The 21,481-nt window shown below is 38.4% G+C and overlaps 1 protein-coding gene across 1 annotated transcript in view; it reads right to left on the bottom strand.

The window, feature by feature from the left end:
- HMCN1 (hemicentin 1) overlaps window positions 1–21,481 on the bottom strand; it is a 206,740-nt gene that overhangs the window by 162,100 nt on the left and 23,159 nt on the right. Inside the window, exons 2-4 of the mRNA XM_074877133.1 lie at window positions 12,296–12,366; window positions 8,091–8,249; window positions 7,374–7,496 (exon numbers count right to left, since the gene is read on the bottom strand). Of these exons, the coding sequence (XP_074733234.1) occupies window positions 7,374–7,496; window positions 8,091–8,249; window positions 12,296–12,366 (353 nt within the window). The remainder of the gene's footprint in view (window positions 1–7,373; window positions 7,497–8,090; window positions 8,250–12,295; window positions 12,367–21,481) is intronic.

The following is a 21,481-nucleotide window of genomic DNA, read 5'->3' as shown; positions in this document are numbered from 1 at the left end:
TGACTGATTTCCAGCATTACATGCTGAATGTGATTCCTTATGGCATTTCCCAGTATAGCTGGGAAAGTCTGTCAATAAAACTACTTCTTAAGAAAGTCAGAGAGGTGACATATCTGAGACATAACGCTTTGAACATACAGCTACTAGTACACAAAGAAGTATTCACATTACTGAAGACCACCAAAATTGTTATCACTAGACTCCTTAAGAAATCTCAACATAGAGAATTAGCTATGTTCTCTTTCCAAGAGAAGGGAACATTTTCCTCTATCTCCACCCTCCTCCCTCCGCTCCCATCTTTGACTCTCATCTGACAAATAAGAATGCTCATTCGAAAACTATCCAAATCCACTAGACTAGTTTAAGGTTTGAGTTAGCTTTCAGAAGGCTTCAAAATGTCAGCTTCAAAGGAAAAAAAAAAAAACACAATTCAGTCTTGGATTTTTAGATCAATTTAAACCAGCTGAGTTTGAATTAAGGGAATTTTCAACTGGATGGCTGAGTACACACTAAGTTTTGTGGTCCCTGCTGGAACTAGATAATTTGCAGACAATGAAAACAAATTCTGGGGATGTAAAAATATTTGAACATTTACCAAGATCCAATCTAAATCCAGAACAAAGATTGAGCGGAAACCTTTCTTTTTTAAATCTTTACCAAGTTGGTTTTTTGTTCTTAATGAAAACAGTCTTCCACAATGCAAGAGCTTTCTAAACACCTTTACTCATTTGCTATACTTTGATAATTCAGCTAATGGAATAGATGTAAAAGACAAGGATTGCCATAGTTTTCTCTCAGATGTATAACAGGTTTCCACCTGTGTATCTGACAGAATGAGAACATTTATCTGCTCTTGAAGCACACCACGAGGTTCTTCTGGTTCTGATTATCTTTTAGTATTAATGACGCACAGTTATTTGTTATCTTTCTGGGCACATGAAGTGGAAGGTGACAGAGACCAGTCAGCATGGATTTTTCCCAAGGAGCTAGTGGTTCATGGATTGAACTCTTCCACCCGGTATACCTTTAATGGGAGTTTGGTCTTTCTTCTTTCATTCTACCAGCTACGTAGTCAGATGAGGGCATGAATACAAATCACTGCCAGGATTCTAAAAGAAGTGCCTCCTACTTCTGTAGTTCGCATCATTTGTTACATTGGGGAAAAAAAAAATAAATCTTAAGAGTTTGCATCTTCTTCCACTTTTAAAATCTATGAAGCAAAAGTAAGTAGAGCTACAAAAATGTGTAGTATTTCTGAAGAACAAGCAAACACATTTTATATTTTACCCTACTGTGACTACAAAGTAAAGTGGGGCTGGCTCAAGATCTTCAGGGAAGTCCAATCAATAGTAAACATTAGGCACGGGCTCTCAAGCACACGTTATGCCAACTATGCCTGACCTTAGGCATATGGAAATGTATTACCTTATATAAATAAATATTGATCTAGTTATATAAAGTATGAGGTTTAGACCCTTTGGTTCCTATAACTGTACATTGACTAAGCTGACAAGGGTTCTGTCCTCATTCTTGTATTTTCAGTTGTGCAATTACTTTGTATAACTGCCAAATTGTTACATTAGCCACATCACCTTAATCTCTTCACACTCCTTAACCAAAAGGGGAACGCCACCACATTTCTATCTCAACGGTGTTATGCGAATAGATACAGCAATGACATACTTAGATACTACAGCAACTGCTGTAAACCTCAGCTAAAATTCCAGTTTATTAATTGTACACAGGCTGGCTGATGACCCTGAGGCTACCCAGGAGTTCTCTTATAGCAGAAATTACTCTTAAAAATAAAATGCATCATGCCAGGGAAGAATTATGTTGTGCAACTGCCGTTTCAGAAAAAAGAAAGCAAGAACACTTTGTTTTCAATCCAAGTATGTATCAGAAGTAAAAGTTATTGAGAGAGAGTAAGGGTCTTAAATTCAGAGTGGAACCCGACTTCAGTTTTTGAGAGTTCTTCAAGTTCAAAAATGAAAATGGAAGGCAACAGAATGACCCAGCTGTCTTAAGTCTGGCAGTAACTTGCTTGTATAGTTAAATTTTTCCCCAAAGTTCAATAGGCAATTCTGGGAGATCCATTTCCCAACCCTGTCATTCCGAAGAGGTTTGCAAAACTGTTGTAACACTGGTTTGGAAGTAGATTATTTTTTTCCTTTGGGACCCTTACAAAAAGCCCCCAAAACAACAGCAGCTTTTGTTGTTCTGCCAAAATGTGACTTGATGAATATTATAAGAGGGGGAAGGGCAAATACAGAAATAATTTATAACACTTCTCCAGAGAATTTGCTCTTGCAACCTGCCCTGCTGGCAGGTCATTTCTTGGAATGCATACTGAAACCTGGAAAATCTATAGAGCATGGTCTCTATTCCCATTTGTTTATTCTGGGTCTCAAGAATATTTCTCAAACAGTCAAAGCAACAGGATTTGAAGTTAACTGTTTCATCCCTTAAGTATATGTAGGTTCATACTTCCACCCAAAGAGAAAAATATTCTAATAATGCTCTTAAATGGACATCTAAAATTATGACTGAGACAGTGCATGTGAAGATTATACTATGAAAATAATAAATTATACATATAACAATTATTACGTGTATAAAACACACATGACAAACATTCCTCCGTGTTGAATCTCAAGCTCTTCAAAGTTAGGAAACACAAGAATTAAACCTGCCTGCTTTCAACTGTCTTTAAAACATCCTTTTGCAGTTGCTTTATGACAGTCCTTATGTACATGATCAGTCTACTGCAGAGAGTCCAAGTTCCATATAAAACAAGAAAAGACAGCTATAATGTTTTTTTCCTTCTTTGTTCGGCACTCACTGTGCGATACCTATCTTCAGAGTAGAAGCATAGTCTCCAAGGCAGCATTCAGCTGCCTCTCCCATGAAACCATTCCTTCTTTTTTCTATGAAAATGGATATTGACTGTTTGGGACAGAGGGAGAAGAGAAGGCAAGAAACAGGGCTATGCAAAAAACCTTAATTCTAAACTGTAATTTTGAGCTTTTAACTTTGTCACCTCCACATTAGTCTTGTAAAGCAGTGGAGAAGCCTTTTACATTTTTAACAGTAAAACAAAATTTTAAAAATTGCTTCCTCATGTAGCATCATCCAAACACACACTTGACTCATGCACACTACGGACCTTTAACACTGAGTCGTGTAGGTGTAAATCCTAGGTTGACATCCTCTGTGAGGATGAACAGCCATGAGAAATAGGATGCTTTTCCAGTGGGTTTTAGAGACTTCTGTTCACAGCAAAGCATTCATGAGTGTGAAGAATACTGGATTCCATTTCAGATCCACACGATCTTACAGACATTAACCTTTTGCACCTTCTCCACAAGAATGACCCATTTTGCACCATTCCTTTTAACGTGTTCCATTATCAGTCTTGTCCTAACCCTATCTTCAGTCCCCTCCCAATCTCCTCTCATTCACATCATTGCTTTTATTCACAGGCTTCTCACCCAAATTTCAAACTTCCCCCCCCCGCCCCCCCATCTAGTCTCATCCACCTTTTAAGTCACTCAACACTACTTTTTCCACCAAAGTTAATGCCATGTCACTCAGTTCTCCTCCCATCAATGTTGTGTATATGGAATAACCATTACTACTTATTCTAAAAACCAGTAAGAAAGCCGTATTTTTAAGCAGTCTAGGGAAAATTTTCCCTTCTTACAGGAAGGTTGGAATAAGAAAAAAATCAAGTAAGTGTTTCAATACTTAAAAAAATGGAAAACTACTACTCACTAGCTTAGGTCTTGTGAACTCCCAGCTTTAGCTATACCAATCAGTCCAATTCAGACACAGCAATGACTCATTTTTACTACAAACAATCAAAATGACCTGGAGGCGTGATCTGAACGACCAATGACTAACTAATCTCCACTATTTTTAAGCTGTGCCATATTCATACTCTGCTGATCATCACTGTTCATCTTACCACCAGTTCTGGCAGCAGTACAAACTTTTGGGCATCAGAATCATTTACAGGAATTTCCTTACAGTACTCCATTATGAGGGGAATAAGTAAGTGTGGTGTAATATAACCTCAGTTCAAGTCACAATTAGTACCTTCTGGAAAGACACAAATAAAATTGGATACAGTTATGAAAACATAGAACCTGTTCGTAACAGGAGAATTTAACCCATGTTTGAGGAGTATTCTCAATGCATTTTAATTTTGAGCAATTACTGCAAATTAAGCCTGAGCCTACAAAAGCAGCATGCAACCTCACTGCAACCAAAGAAATCTCACCCTAGAGAAACACCTTTCAAGATTAGGACTGAAATGCTTTGATAAAACAAGCACAATAACCTTTCCCAGACATTAGAGACAAAATGAGGATGCTACCATTCTTTTGGACAGAAGGACATTCATTTTAGAATTGATTCAATAGGATTAAAAACAAATCTCAAAACTAGAGAGTAGTTTGAAAAATTTCAAACTGAAGACGACTTAATTTGTAGTTAAGTACAGTAGTATTCACAAGTTGTTAAAGGAAGTAGAACTTCAAAACCAGAATTTGAACAGCAAACCTTTCCCTTTTAAGGACTCTGATCACAAAATACTTTTCCTCCCTTATAGGTCTGGAATCAGATAATTAATCAAATCTTATTGAATATGATGAAAACGTATTTGAGCTCTTACTATTAGAAACCTGTCATGTTTTTTGAGTACAGAGTTACCTCTGGAGATGACGGTAGAGCTGATACCCCAAATAAAGGAAAAAATCTAGAAGAGTTTTAGATAATAAAACCAAAACTTGTGCTCGGGACTTTAAGATTATGCTTATTAATCTAATGCATAGAAACCATGGCAAATTTGTCAAAATACAACTTTCCTCTCATACTGTTAGAAGAGCTTCATTCAACAAATAAGTGAAGATACTTATATGTTTCACACTTTGCTGGACTGAACCCACTACAACTTCGTCAATCAACAATAAATTTGACTAAGTTAATTGTAGTATTTGAGATCATAACATCTCTTTCAGAAGTGAAAAAAAGGCAATAAGTTTTCTTAGTCTTCTCGATAACACAAGCACTGGATAAGTATCAAGTATTGTTTTGTTTTGTTTCCCTGTAGCTAGCTTGTAATATTGCTTCATTCTCCACTTAATCCACAAAGAGCAAGCATAAGAGTAATGGTTTGAAACTTTATACACTAAAAATAGCTTTGTTTGGGTTTTTTGGGGGTAGAACAATCAAAAATGTTTTAACAAAACAAGACATTGGTTTGGCAGGGTATTCAGTGTCAGTGACTTTATAGCTCTTTGCTAATCTACAATTCAGCATTAGCTGTCTTGGGCCCAAAACAGTGACTATGTTTTAGTATTTATAAACTTTGTTCTTTACACACCATTGACTACTCAAATAAAAAGGAGGGCAAGTTTTATTTCTGTTGAATCTTGCCTGAAGGATATACCTTAAAACAGCTGATGCAAGTTACTACATCTCCTGTTCATCTGCATCTGGTGGATATGCTCCTTGAAAACAGGATTTCTGATCCAGAACTGAAATCTGCAGTGAAGGTTTTATTTGAGATGACAGTGTTTTGGTAAACTTATTTTCACAGTCCCTTAGCCCAGACACAGCTTTATGTAAGGTCAACGATCACTAAAATTATTTCAGTCTTTTGGTTTTAATGCAAATTGTTCAGCAATTATCATGGAAGACTTCTGAAAGTGATTTAGAGGTGGGGTTTTCCACCTAGGCAATTTCTTACAGCCTGTGGCCACTGAAAGGAGGTGCAGTTACATAAAGCACCTACTCTTCCCTCCCCCTCAAAAAAACCCTGCAAGAATAGCACCTACTGATATCATCACTTGTTGATCTCAATCTCTTGCTCTTGTGCAGGCATGGGCTGCCTAGCCCACAGATGAGGACCCCATTATTTGTTCAAAGGAAATGAGATGAAGCAGGAAGGAGGTGAAAGTGGCTACTGAAACCCCCTGCTTCAAAACTTACTCAAAACTCCAAGACAGACTAACCATCCAAGCAGAAGCTGGTATTCTTAGAAACAGTGAAAGTGCCAAGAAGCTCAGAAAGCAGAGGCAGGCAGCTGACAGAACAGTGCATACCAGCTCCACTTAAGAACACGGTGTTGCTCAGCACCTACAAGTGGCTTTTTCTGCTCACTTCTACCTCCTAAAAGCAGAAGAAAACAAACCCAAAACAATCAAATAAAAACTCTATCCTAAAACTTCAGTCATGGCAAAGAGCATTTCCCATCAGGAGTACCATGATCCCTTCTGTATAAAGGGATTGCATGGCGTCTCACAGAGACAAATTTTACCCTTCATATGCAAATAATAGCAAAATGCAGGTCGGGAACTGCACAGTCAGAACAGCTAATTTATTTTCTGATTACTTTTAACCTATCTAACTTTTGGAGGATAAATCCTCTGGGGAGTTCCTCCTTTTAATCACCTTCACATCATTGCCAATACCTCATAACATCCCCAAGAAGAACTCTAATTTTTCTAGGCAACAACAGTAGAAAACCAATTTATTTCCAACAGCTGTCATTGTCCAAATTCTAGGAAAGAAAGAAAAAGGAACAAACCTAAGTAAATTTTTATTAAAAAAAAAAAACTCATCTAGTTATTGCCCATAACAGGAAGTCAAAGGGAAGTGTTTACAACATTTATAAACAATTCCAGCTCCCCAGATAACGAACATGTGGTTTCATCTCTCTCCAAATTATTTTCTCATTCACTATTAAAATTTCATTTCCGCCTAAGACTCACTGGAGTTTTCAAATCAAATAGTCATTCAAGGCTGTGGGTCAGCAATCACATTTACCAGTAGGTCAGCAGAGCTGTCAAAAGTATTGAAACAATAACCTCATTTAAAAAGTTACCACAGTTACTTTGTGAACAATGGAAACCTGCTAGCTCACACTTATCTGTCCATAATGTAAGAAACATTTTTGTCCAGGCTTATCAGCAATCTTTTGCTTGCTAACAAAGTGCTCATTTAAAGCTGATACTGCACTCTCATTCAAAGTAGAAAGCCACTGGGCTACTCAGAGCACAGAACTGCTCCTTATTTTAAAGGCTCTCCTCCTGGAAGCCTCCTGGCACAGGTAGACAGAAGTTGGTGAGGTTCTGTTTAGATATGACAGTTCACACTTCCCTAACATAAATAAAAGTTGCAGAATTGCATTCTGATATAGCAGATGGAAAAATAAGGAAGGGAAAGGTAGAGCAGAATCCACATACCAACAGTAGAACATTTAGAATTTCCCCTTATGCTCCCTAACCCATGAGCAGACCATTTAAAGATTTAAAGTATAAGCCCCTGCCTTGTTTTCTCTATATATTGCCAAATTCAAGCAAAGTTACCTCATTAACTTGTTTTTTGTCCAAGTGAAAAACTTGACCAGAACTCGTGGAGGCAATTTCTTCATAGACCTTGTAACCAATATGGTCCCTGTCATCACAGTCTCCAGTCAACACAAATACCACCTGCATTAAAAAAAAACAAACCAAAACAAAAAAAAAACACAAAAAAAACCAAAAAAACCAAAATCACTTGGCACATGGTGCAACCTTCAGGAAAACATTGCAAAGACAGCATTAAGACATAATGCATGACAACAAAAGAACTGTTTCAGTTGGCGTGGGTTCATATTACTTTGCATGAAGGACAGCTGTACTGCACTTACTACTGATGGTAAAAGTAATGAAGAAGAAAAGAAACAGACAAGAATCACTTTAGAAATGTTACACATCTATCAGCACTTGTACTTTACAGAATACTTATTTCAAACCAATATAAAAACATCCACGTAAGTGGTAAGCTGATCAAGAATACATATACTGGTACAAGGTTCAGTTGCACTATTTAATTCACAATATTAAAAGGGATATTCCTTTAAGTTTTTTCCTAACCAGATCAGTTAACTCTCTATTTAAAAAAGTTCCCTAGAACAGCAGTATTATGGTCCCTTCTGTAAAAATATTTCACTGAGTCTCACACAGAATAATTTTACCCTTCAATATTGAGAAAACAGGGCATTAAATACATAAACCAGCTCAGAATGTAAATCCCTTCTGTACCTGTGATTGTTTCTGTTGAATGAGTTGAAGTACTTCATGGGTAAGTCTATAATCTTTGGATCGTGCATCAGTAAATACATAGATGAAAGAACCAGGAAGAGAAATTTCTAGAGCGATCTTTATTGCTCCAATGCTCATCTCTGGACAGTCTCCACCACCCTGTTCACAATCAAGAAAAACAAAGCATTTTTCTAAGAAAAAGTAACATACCAAATAAGTTACTTTTTGCACATTCAAGACATACTTTCTCAGCTTCTAATAATTTTTTTTATCCTAAGCATCGTATGGTTGCTATAGAGTGCTGTCACAGACACACTCACAAGCAGCAACTGCAACAATTCCTTAGGGAAAATAACGTCAAAGGAAGGGTTGTGGTTAGCCCTGAAAATGGTTGGTGTCACGGTCACTCTTATCTTTTCTGGGAGCACCATGTTTTGTTTAGCTCCAGCTCTTGTGGCAGCTCCATTTCCTATACTCACACGCTCCCTTACTGGCTGAGAATTTAATTGCTCCGGTAGTATGCAGCAGTCATGGGAGGTCATGGTCATCGATGCAGATGGGAAGTGATCTCAGCCAAGCAGTGCTGAGCTCCAGGAGGACCTTTAGATACCAGAACAACAAGAACTTGACCTAGACCTCACACTGCAGGGCAGCCAGTGCAGGGAGCTGAGCAGAGGGGGCACAGGTGATGTGTTGCCAGTGACCTGTACTAAGGAGACAGCTGTGCAGCTGGAGGTTTTTCACACCATGTGTTCGTTCAGACAAAATGCTTCCAAGTATGACTTTATTTAACTTTATATGAAAGGATCAGTTTCTCTTCCTAAATTAAGGATTAGAGGAAAATACTGTTTAAATAAAAGTTCACTTTAACATATATAAAAATTAACTTGGCGTATTGAAGACAGAACTTTCCAGAGAGCTGCATACAAACTGTAAAACCTGCCCCTGTAAACAGCAACAGATCTCTGCACTTTCAAGATTAAATATAGAAGTTATATCTTTTATTTCCATAATTGACATGCCTTCATACATACTTAGACACAAATCTCCACACACTGGGAAGAAAGAAGAAAAAAAATAATGCAATTGTTGCATCTATTTTTAATTCTCGAGACGCCATCAAAAATTGTTTTGAGGTTAAACATTCACACTAAGCTGAAAAAAACCTTGCCTCCCACAGTCCCCCAGCCCTTAAGAGTTTCAGCTATCCCCAATGAAATCTTCATGTCAGTAATAATTTTTGATCTATCGATATCTTTAATCCAATTTCAAAGCAAGAATATCAATAAACTCCTCTACATTAAAGAATAGGTACATCGCCACTGTTCTTTTTGTAAGTCAGTCCTTTCTAAACATAGTCTTACTTTTGTGGGAAAAGCAAGTGGTAGACTCCAGACAGCCTAAAATTCAAGATACCATTCTTGAAACATTTTTGACACACGTCGGAACTTTATCTTGACAGTGCTTATACAATCCTATGGGACAGATCTGTATAGGCCAGTTATTTCTTTTGCTGAATATGATATTCACTTTGCAAGGGCAGGGAAGATTCTTCCACATAAAGCTTTAATTTATAGGCAAAGTCAAGATAATAGCCAATTTCTACAGATACCTACTTGGAACAGGAAAATCTCTACTAGAATGTCTCATGTAATATTCTACATGGCAGCATCTATTTTCTACATATAATAGAAAAAGCACTGCTGAGCTAAATGGTTATTCTGAGAACAAGCATGAACTTTATTATTCTCATAATGTAGAAGAGATGTATTCTCAAAAGGCAGCTAGGTAGAACTACGAAACAGAAACGTATTAGCTTAATTTAAAAAATAAAGAAGAAAGTTTTCCTTTAAATGTTTCCTGCCTTTCTCTCCAAACTGCAATTAAATATGGTTATGATTACCTTGTGAAATTTTCTGGGAAGACATAGGTAAGTAAAGCTCAACAAATCTCATTTTCCATTCAGTTTGGACAGGACATAGAAATTTAGGTTGTTAGCTCAGCTCATATGGCATTTTGTAGGTCTAAATTTAAAATCTATATAACTATTTACTTAAATGGCATTGCACCCACTTACAAGCAGATAAATTTAGTATCCGATTTAAAAAGTGTTATCAACTCTTGCAGAACACTACTTTTGTTAAGTTGTCATTTTTACACTGAGAAATACTCAAATAAGGCCTTTTCATAACTATTGATGCGAGTGTATTGGCATTTGTATTATAGAATCATATAACACTCAAACTACGGGAATACACTTTAAAAGGTTTTTATAGAGACAAGATTTAAGTATATTGCTTATGCAAATAAGTGTCAGTTGTGAAAACTGTATTTAATATGAGAATACAGAAAAAAAACTGCTTAACTCATTAAAAAAAAAGAAGCCACTGCTGCCCAAGTACAAGTTATCATCCTACTGTCCATAAGAATGATACACAATTAATTACAGATGAAACACAGGCAATATAGGATCAACTTATGAGGTGTCAAAGGAACACTTCCTTTATCACTTTGAGTGTAAAAGGAACAGGGCCTGGTTTCTTCAGTGAAATGTATACAGACTAATTTTTGCCTGATGTCAAATTCCAGCCAAAAGCCTATTTCTAGTGTCATGTACAGACCCTCCAATCATTCTGTGACCAAATGAATTTTGTTGCAAAACAAGATCGGGCTTATCCTGATGTCCAGGGGGAACAAGTTTTGCAGTATTCCTGGAGAGCATATTTTGGTCTAATACGTTTTATACCTAAGACTCCTTAAAATAATTTATCTCCACCTTCATTTTAACTTTGTTCATTAAGGAGCCTATTTGCTCTACACCATTTTTTCAAAATGAACCACCCTTAAAATTTCCCCTACCTCCACACTATTTATTCTTGCACTTTTTAACTGACTTTCTAGGAAAAATGCTAATAACAAACACGTAGTAAGTGTTCACATTTTCTGGGAGAACTACTGCAAGATGACCTATCAGTCCTGTTCTAATCACTTTAATTTATATTTTGGCCCTTCACCAATATAATGAATGAATGCAAATCAGTGGAAGTCTTAATTCAGCTGAATGAGCACATCTTGAAAGTAATTATGAAATATGCAATCAATCAGGATTAAAGAAATCTTAAATTCATTAGACAGTAACTTTTAAACAACTTGCTTGTAAATTAGGAGTTTGAAATTCCTAAAAGCTTCATCATATACCTTTTAAAATATCTGAAATTATTTTCCAGTATAGCTATTTGGAAAACAAAAACTGAAGACTAAAAGGTTTATTAAAGTTTAAATTTCCCTATGATGGAGAAAAGCATAACAGCTGGCATTTTCTGCCTCCTTGAAAATTTACTATTGTTTTCTCTGAGTTTCAATCTTTCTGCCAACTTTTAAGCTACTTATTCTTCCCAAACTAGCACTATTGGCTTTCAAACAATCTTTATTATACAGGGATTACACCATGTGCCAGTTTGTAAGGGAGTGTCTGTCTGGCACTATTGACTCTCCAGCAAGGTTCTCCACAGATCAGGAGCGTTTTGCTTGATTAAAAGACAAGACAATAGGATCATATTTTCTTTCAGTAAGGGTAACTCCATTCCAATGCTTCGCTTTCTTTCCATCACCCAATCCAGATCTCATTTGTGGTTCATCCTCACCCAGGGGAAGATCACCAAGGGAGACATACTGGTGTGTGAGTTCAAAAACTGCCACTTGTCTCTTGAGCACAGCTCCAGAAGCAACTCACAGGGTTTGCATAAGACAAGAGTACCTGAGTCTACCTGATGCCTTTGAATCAGTCAGTGCTAAGGAACACATGGCAGTGAAGACAATATTTAAGTAATACTTAATGGGTCTTACAGTCCTTTCGTACCTAGTTAAAGCTAATGGAAAACACAGTAAACAGTTCTAAAAGTGTCTGTGAACAAATGGCAGGACTAATTAAAATGCAAAACAAACATTAGCATTATCTAACTATTCTTTCTTGTGTTGTTGAACTGACTCCCCATACAATGATGTAAACTAAGACAAAGTAATTAATCATAAATTAAGACGACCAGAGGACAGGACAATGACAGTTTGTGCAGATAAAATGACAGAGATAAACGGCCTACATCCTGATGAGGCATTGTAAGAGAAACATCAACATGAGAGGAAAGATTGGAGGGAGGGAACAGGGCTTTTGCCAGAACCACACAGACAACAAATAAGTTACTCACCTGAACATAAAGTTCCCTGAGTTCAAATTGAAATTTCTTGGGATCTGTTGTTATTGTCACTGGACCAATTTCTAGGATAAAAAAAATTGGAAAACATGAGGAAAACACAAAGTTATCAAAAGACAACTTCAAGTGAAGAGCTAACTGTTTCAGATTCATAAAAGTAGTAAAAATGGTAAAAATGAAACTAAAAGCATTTAACAGAAAGGAATAATTGAGACTGATATACCCAGCACTGAAATCTGTGATTCCAAATCTAGTAACTCACCATTCTGGTACTACCAACTTCTGGGTGTCTTAAACACTTATAGGCACATAGAGCATTCTGTGGTCTGTTTCTCTCACATTCGATTTTGACCAATCATTAACTGCTCTTAGTAATGAGAAGGGAATAAACATCCCCAAAACAAATGTGGCTGCAAAAAATAATGTATTTTTCCAGAAACAGTTGTAGATAAATGTGAAGGAAAGGTGCCTCTGAACAGAATACACACACTAGCCTCACTAACTGATGAAAAAAAAAAATCTCTTGCCTGAAAGAATATATATACCCTCTAGCTGGAAAAGCCTGATGTGAGCGTGCTCAACCTCAGTGTATCTAGCAGCAGTTGCCAGAAAGAACTGAAGCAGAATCAACTTTATTTGTGGTTTTTGCCATGTCTTTGTATACTGAGAAACAGCAGGACATCAAATTGAAGTCAACTGGGCTGTGGACTGGGGTGTGGGAGCAATGGCAGCACACATTTGAGCATTTCCCAATCACACTAGCTGTACCACAGGCCTCTCTCTGCCCCCTCAACAATTGCTTTCCTAATTGGTATCAAATGTGATTCTAACCAGCTGTTTTCCTATAGCTGTGATTTCCTGATGGTTCACCTTAAGCTGTCTTGGCACTCATGCACTTCATTCTTTCCCTGCCCTGGGCAGGCATTCCTGCCCTGGCCTTGTGCCAGTAATGGCATTCATTTAGCTCAGCCAGCTGGGTCAGGGTCCTAAGCCAAAAAAATAAATAGAAAAAGAAAAAAGTGAATAGATTTCTGCCAGTTTAGTGCCCCAAACAACTCAAAGAGATCAGCTGAGTACTATCATACAAAATGGAGTACAATTATGCTGTCAGGGTAAAAGAAAAGCATGGAACTGGAGTGGTGCCAATTTAATACAGCTGTAGCTTACATGGAAGTGCTGCCTCAGCAGACCATATAGTGCTTTCCAAGCTCTGTAAAAGTTAATATGTACTTATCTTCCATATAATCTAGACATTTTTCTTTTTTAAACTGTCCAAAGTTTTATTTCATTGGAGTTTCAACAACAGCCATCACTAAAGTCTACTATATCACACACACGTTTGCTTGGGGGGCTCTATTTATGAGTGCCTTTTGCTAAGTGTAGGTTTTAATTTGTTTGAAAGTCACCCAAGAGATTACACAAAACCTTTCCTAGAATATTAAATGGTCTTAAGGGGTTTTTTTTGTATGGCTTTGAGTCATTTATCTGTGAAGGTTATTTACTAAAATGCTACACTATCATCCAAAGAGCCATTATAAGGACTCACTATTCATCCATATATTTCATCCTGCCATGCTCCCGCTCCTACCTGGTATCATCCTCCTTTGGGTATTCTTTAAAGCAAATGCCTGTAATAAAGCTATCTCCAAATTGTTTTGCTTCAAATCTATCCCCTGCCAACCATTGTTCTAAAGAATATAATAGAATGGGTTTTAAACATACAGTAAAACCGCTAGCTCTATTGTTCCCTGTCAGTTGAGGGATTACATTTATCAATTCTAGAACATTAAATCCTTTGGAAAGGCTTTCTTTCCATATAAAATAAAGATCTGAAAAGCAATATTACTCCAGCTAAGCTAAAACAGCACATGCAGTTGAGATCGGATGAGAATTTTGCCTTGTTTCTCAGCAGGCAGCAAGGGCTCGCTCCAGCAGCGCACGCCAAGCCCCAGCCCTGGCCAGCGCGCCGCAGGATCATGCCAAGGCTCTGGCCGCTCTCTGGTGTGAGCTCGGTAAAGAGCAGATCTTTGAAATGGCACCTAGATTAGAAGTTAGAGAGGAGGTATGGCCTAGTCAGCATCAAGTAGAGAGTTATCTGTTGTCAGGACAGCACTGAGAACTTCGCAGGAGCTGTACAGAGGGCAGATCTCCCCAGGCAATTCTGCTACCAAGGCCAGAGTTCACCCACCTCCCCAGAGGTCAAGCAAGGCCCCAGAAAGGAGTGAATAAGATCATTCACATCTTCAGGAATAATCTTCTCCTCTCAGGGACAAACAGGGGCAACACGAATGACACCAGCACTCCCAGAGGGATGTCAGGAGTACTTCCAGGACAGAGGGATGTCAGGAGCACCCCCATCTGAGGGACATCAGGAGTACTTCCAGTTGCAAGCAATGATGCTAGTATTTCATGTAAACCTACAGCTACAGTCCGTTTGCCAACACTAAACTAATCAATTACTGATATAGAAGGTGTCTGGAATGGCAATAACCATCCAGCTCTGGGCTGGCACTGCTCCCCCCATCTGCACGATCAGATCTCCTCTCACTTGTATGAAGGTTATTCAGTATCTCACGTCGCTTACAAACCCATAATTCTAGGTCTAAATAGTGACGTGACCTATTCTCACCATCTGAACACTCACCAACTTGTACCAAAAAACCCAGTATCTACTGTCTTTCACATGCTGTTGTGCCACCAGCTGATGTGACCCGCTTGCAAAAACGCTGTAATAACCTTCAAGTTCATTTTCTTTTATCCTCATTCTGCTACCTCAAACCACAACCCCAAGCAAGGCTGTTTCATCGGTGTAGGTAAACACAGGCCTTCAAAGCATTCAGGATAGATAAAAGTGAGAAGACATTACCAGAAGTACTTTAAGTTTACTTGCCAGCTCCGAACCATTTCCAAAAACGATTTTGAAAAAGAATGGCAAGTTCTCTCACAAAGCACCACAGGAAGTTCTTGTAGAAGGTTAGTTTACTGATACAGTAAGAACCTCAAAAACTGTAAAGTCTAAATCAAGTTGCAGTCATCAATCTGGACGTGGCTCCGTAGAATGAATGCACAGAAGCAGGTCTGAGACTCAGTGCAGTTGAGACACCAAGGCCTGTGCAACGCTAAACTACAGCGCTGTTAAAAAGAGTTATATAGACTGTGATGGAGAATTGTTCTTAGCACTTTGAAGATGCTAACTGTGAAGCATCAGTTCAGGCAGAGTTTCTGAGGAACTTAAAGGGTTCAACAGTTTTACAGTACCACACTGTACAAGTTAATCTCGTGTAAGAGCGTTCATCTAAACAATGCTGAAAAGCTTTGTGGCATTAAACCAAGGTAAGACATCAAACAAGCATACAGTCAAGTTAACAGAAAATAGTAGACATTGCAAAAAGAAAAAGACCAGCGTGTCAGTGCTTAAAATAGTTTTTGGTGTCCAAGAAAAGCAGTGAAGGCACAACTTTGTTCTTTTGCTCATCTTTAATGGTACGCATATAGCCAGTCAACTCATAGGTCCAACTGAACATTTAGCCACATCCAAAATTGCCTGAACTCTCAGTAACTGCATACAGAAGTCAAGCACGTAAGTCAGACATTCCTCAAATCAAGCATAGTTACAAATGTATCATTCTAACTACAGATTATTTACTCAGAAACTAGGTCCTGCAAACACACCAGGTGAAGCAGAAGGAAAAAAAATACTTTTTTTAAACTTCCTTAGTTCTTTAGGCAAGGATTGACACATGAAATACTCTAGCAGAGCATGTCTGTTCTGATACTGAAATATGAATCCATTTTTAGGCACCAATATTGGGAGTATTTGGGACTAGATTGCTATGGAGGTCTGTCTCCCCATTGCTCATTACTCCAAAGCTGTCCGGGCCCTCTAGAGGTGATTGTGCAAGAGGTGAAAAACCCAACACAGACACAGCAAGACAGTGTGCCTTGCTAGGCAGCAGCTGAAGTACAACGTTAAACATCAGTTCTTGCACGACGACTTGGCGATCCAAGACTTAATATTGCACACCCACCTAAAACTGATAACATAGGCAAGGAAGGATTTTAAAGGAATGGTTGCACATCACTGAACAAAGCCCTGACTTCCTAAAATCATAAAACTCAATGTAACCACTATGATATTTGAGCTCATACCTAAGCACTTAAATATGACAACTTAAAAGCGAGTACCAGTCCATCTGACAGAGATTAAGACTCTTGATACTTCCTTTCTGGGGCAAATTTGATAAAACCCATCTCCTTTGTAAATAAGGAGAAAAGTCCCTAGTTACCTAGGAAACTGGACATTCTTCAAGGCCCTGATGTTTTTCCATGACTTTCTGCCACACCTCAAATGGCTACATGTTTATATACAAGCTGAACAGCAAGCACATTGGGAAAACCACAAATTACCCAATGACACACAATCATACATAATTACTGCCGAGGGTGATTGCAAATTTGGCACTCCCTTAATCCTGACCATGTAAAACATCTGCACCAAATATCTGGTTTGGACAGCTGGATGTTTTAGGAGATCTAGCAAAGGAATATGGAAGCCATTTGCCTATTTCTCATCAACTCAGAACACTGAATTTGTTTGTTCTGGAAGGAAAAAAAAAGCTCTAATTGGTACTTGCTAGGTGAAGGAATTTCGGCAGAGATGCAAAGTCCCGTGGAGCGCTCTCACCCACAGAATTCCTTCTTCTAATTCAGAACAAGGATGTTTCCCTGATGCAAAACTATATCCAGGATTAAAAACAAAACATCCCCCCAAAAAGCTCCCACACCTTTGGATACTTCCAAAGAAAACAAACATCAGAACCAGTACACTACAAATGAAAAAAAAAAAAAAAAAGACACCCAAAAAACCCAAAAAGCACTGAACAGTAAGAAAAAAATGATATTTTAATAGCAAAGGTAATTACAACAGCTTTTTACAAAATTCCTGTTTCATCACGCACAATGATGCGTCATCCCAATTCTACTACTTTACTGGTATGATGTCAGAGTTGTGCAGATTTTTACCAGTGCCAGATCTTTGCAATGGAGTGAAAGTGTAGCCCTCTGGCCTGGAACTGAACAGATCAAAGTATATTTAGTTATTTCTTCATTACGTAGTATACAGCTCAAGGAATATATAGTTTCCCCACTGTATAACACAAAGAATACCTGAGTGGCAATTATCTTCCACGTTTCTTTTTGATCGATAGAGTGGATTCACAAGTTTAGCACTAGGCATCAGAAAATTCTCACCATCCACTGTAAGTATCATGATTCAAGTGAGATAGTATAAGAACGTATAGGTTAAACTATGCAAATGAGTTATCTGTATCTTCAGGCTGTCAAATAAATGTCTTCTTTTTACACAATTGTGGCAGATTCTGATTTACTGGGATCATTGAAAATACACATATGGCAAAAGGCTCAGGGTGTGGTGGGGGAAGGAAAGATTTTTCAGTGATGCAAATGGGAATTAGGTAAGCCAGTGGAGGCACCCTAGCATACTTTTCTAACACACGCCAAGACTTACTTCTTGACATGTATGTCTGATGGTGAAGAAGAAATAAAAATCGCACACTGGGTATGGTTACATACGTTCATTTCATGAGTAGTGCATGTAGTTTAAGCAGTAGTTTAAGCAGTTCCCATCTTGCCTTTCCATCTGAGTGCTGCTTCCTAGCTATGGCAATTTTGACAATTTTTGAGATCAGAAGACTAATGTGGGTTTCATCTATACATACACACCCCTGCCTGCCCATATTTTATTTATATATACAAAAATAATTTTTCTTATCAGATCTGTCTTCTAGTCTTGTTTTCTGCACATGCTCTCAAGTACTTCTACCACCACAAGTGAAGAGATGATAAAAGATTGGGAATGATCAGCTGGGACAGCTAAAATGCCTAAGCCAGGATTGCTGCCAAAAGAAACTGGTATACAATTATTCCATAAGAACTGTTTACTAACAGTGCTGAGCACTGAGCTTCATCGGATTTAATGCTCTCTTCTCAAGCTTCCTTCTTTGTACCCAATTGTAAAGCTCTGCTTAGAATTCTTCCGAAGACCTTTAGGAATAGCTACCTGCCAAGGATTAAGAAAATAAGAATAATGATAGAGTTACTCTTAACCAGCCTCCAGCCAGATTTCTGTGCTAAGGGCACATAAGCAGAAACCTTTAATTTCCTAACAGCAAATTGGGTCCTACACATCTGAACTTCACCTCACTACAGATCACTCATGAGCTGCCATTAGAACTGTGTCACAGTGCTCCCTTGTCCCTTCCAACACCAGATTATAACATCACAGGTGCAACTAAGTAAAAATACCTTTAATTGTCATCTCAAGTTATAGTGAACATTTTTATTCCTCAAACAGCTGACAAACATACGTACATAGAAACAGAAAGTTTTTATGATTATGTTTTAACCATTAATGCAATTAAAATGCTGCTCCACTTTTAACTGATTGCAAATTTCTCTAGTAGACTACTAAACCCAAGTAGCTGACTCTGAAAATATAAGCTAGTAAGTATTACTTACCACCACCTACAAAAAAACCCAACAAACTTTAAGCCTTCTGCTTCATGCTCTGAAGTGAAGGACACCCTCAGCTTGTATTAAAGGTGATGGGAGCTGTGTGAATTTTTCCAGAAGTGCAAGTAGCACTGGAGATGCTGCCTACAATCACAATGAGTCCCCCAAGGCCAACACACACCCCACTGGGAAGACCCTCCCAATGGACTCAGGGAGCACTGGAGTAAGCCAAGGTGCTTAGCACTAGAAGATGTAATAAGCTATTTAAAGTTTCTTCCCAGATGATATCCCCTTGTGACTTTTAGCTTTCAGACTCTTAACCTGGGTATAATTAAATTTTTTAAACAGCTCAAGAACTGCAGTGAACAACTTTTACCAGATTCTTAACCAGACAGAAAAAAGCCAAACCAATCCAGCAAGTTCACATGTTTCCTTAATGCAGTCACTTCTTTTCTTTCTTGTTTTAAATAGCTTTTCAGTCGCATGACTTATGACTATTAACTTTAATATGCAAACTTTAGCTTAAGACAACAACTGACTGGAAGGAGTCAGACTGCAAACAGAGCTTTTCTTTAGTTGGCTATTCAAATAAACAGATAGTCTATGCAAACTGCAAAGCACTGCTCAGGTGCCTAACCTACTGAAGCTCCGTCCTCATGGGTGGCAATGGTCATCACCCCTGTACATCAAATTCTTCACCAGCCACCTCAGGGCAGCAGCCGAAGCCTGGATGAAACTCAGAGATCAAAGATTTAACAGAAGTTTTACTAAAAATGTGCCTTAGTAAGTGGCATGTTTGCATTGTTATTACCCTTTGTTATAACATTTATGAGCCTGTGTCTTTTTTTTAAAAAGGAAAATAACAATGGTAAAAAAAGGGGCATTACATAAGTTTACATTTCTTGGAAAGGAAAAGCTAGCTTGGAGACCCACAGTGGATAAAATCTAATATTATCATCTTTTGTCTACTGCAACCAGCACTATGTTTAGCTTGAGGACCTCAAGTGCAGTTGTCTAAAAGTTATTAACCAAATGCAAGAGCAAATAATAAAAATCAAGTGCTGATTTGCCCAGCACAGCAACAACTAGCACGCTGTTAACTCTTCCTTCTAAGAGCTACAGCCATAAGCCACAGGACATGCAGAGTAACCTCTTCTACCCAGAGACCATTAGAACAAAACTAGATTAGCTACAAATTCTCTCTTAAATGAGTGATGCACAAAACAGACTCAGAGCTTCTGGAGCCCCTAGCATGGGTGGCACAAACATCACACATGCCATGGAACCACTGATAGAAAGTTACTCCCTCAGGCTGGAAATAAGAAAAAGCAGGTTGATTTTTGTTCTGAAAAAATAATTCACTTGAACATCCACTCTGGTTCCACTGATACCTCAGAAGATTGTTTATTGCTGGTGCACAGATAAAAGGCAAAGAGTCAAAAAAACTTGACTCGTGGTTAAAATGTAAAGTAATGCCAGTGGCCATTAAATATCCCAAATTTAAAAAGACTGACACAAAACAAGTTCGGTTTTTGTTTGGGTTTGGCTTTTTCTTTTTTTTTTTCCTTTCTGGGGACAAGCAAACATCCTGAATCCTGGCATCTGCAGGAGACCCATCTTCTTCCTCCCTTCCCTTGGTTCTTTGACCAACCCCGGAGGTCTGTTCTCATCAGGGGGCCAGCAGCCATCATTTCTGAAATGACTTTGGCTGCCTCTAGCCAGCTCTCAATGGATGATTTCCCAAATCACAAAAAAAACAGCCACAGCTGGCAACTCGGCTGACAGTCCCTAAGAGAGGCCAAAGGACTGGAAGAGTCATGGAGATTACACAAGTCTCTTACAACCAGGTGGTCCCCTACATTCGAGCCTTGAGCCATCCTGGTGAATGAAGTACATACAGAACTGCTGCCCATGCTCTTATGCATCTCTTCTGCGCCCAGTGGGTTTTGGTTTTATGCTTGTCACTCCAGTACTGCCAAGAGCACAGACGTTCACACTGCTTCTTTTCTTTTCTGACAAGACAAAGCACCAGCAGACACGAGAGGGAAAAAAAATAAAAAATCATCATTTGTTGATGCTATACAGCATGCAAGCTTTGACTAATTCACTTCCCTCAGTCTAAAGACTAAACAGCTGATAAGAACTAGAGCCATGGCTTCCTTACTGTACAGCATGGGAGCAGCAGGCAGTTACTGAAGCTGGCCCACACTCCTAGCTCACGCCAAACATCTGAAAAGGTCATCAGATTACTTTCTGTTTTTGTTTATTTCTCCTTGTTAACAACAATCTGAACTGAGTAAAATTCAGTTCACAATGCTCTTTAAATTCTTTCTCCAGACTGAACTCCAGTCCAGGTCTATTTCTGTCTCATCTCTTGCTCTGTGTATTTTGGCAACACTCCTTCAACACTTGTAACAGGGCTGGATACAACTTACACTGAAGACTAGGGCAGGAAGGAATGCAACTACAAATTTCACAGTGCTGTTTTGTGATTAATAACCTTAACACATTGAAGTTGAATCAAACACTGTTTAAAACCCGATTTTTAATTTATACTTGCTATTGCATTACAAAATGAACTTATTTACTGCAACATCTAGCGAAGATCCAGTTCGAGCTGCTGCCCACACTGCTGCTGCGCTGCTGCGG

Source organism: Strix uralensis, chromosome 8 (assembly GCF_047716275.1).
Source record: "Strix uralensis isolate ZFMK-TIS-50842 chromosome 8, bStrUra1, whole genome shotgun sequence".
Lineage (NCBI taxonomy): Eukaryota > Metazoa > Chordata > Aves > Strigiformes > Strigidae > Strix > Strix uralensis.
This window is presented reverse-complemented; position numbering and strand designations above follow the sequence as displayed.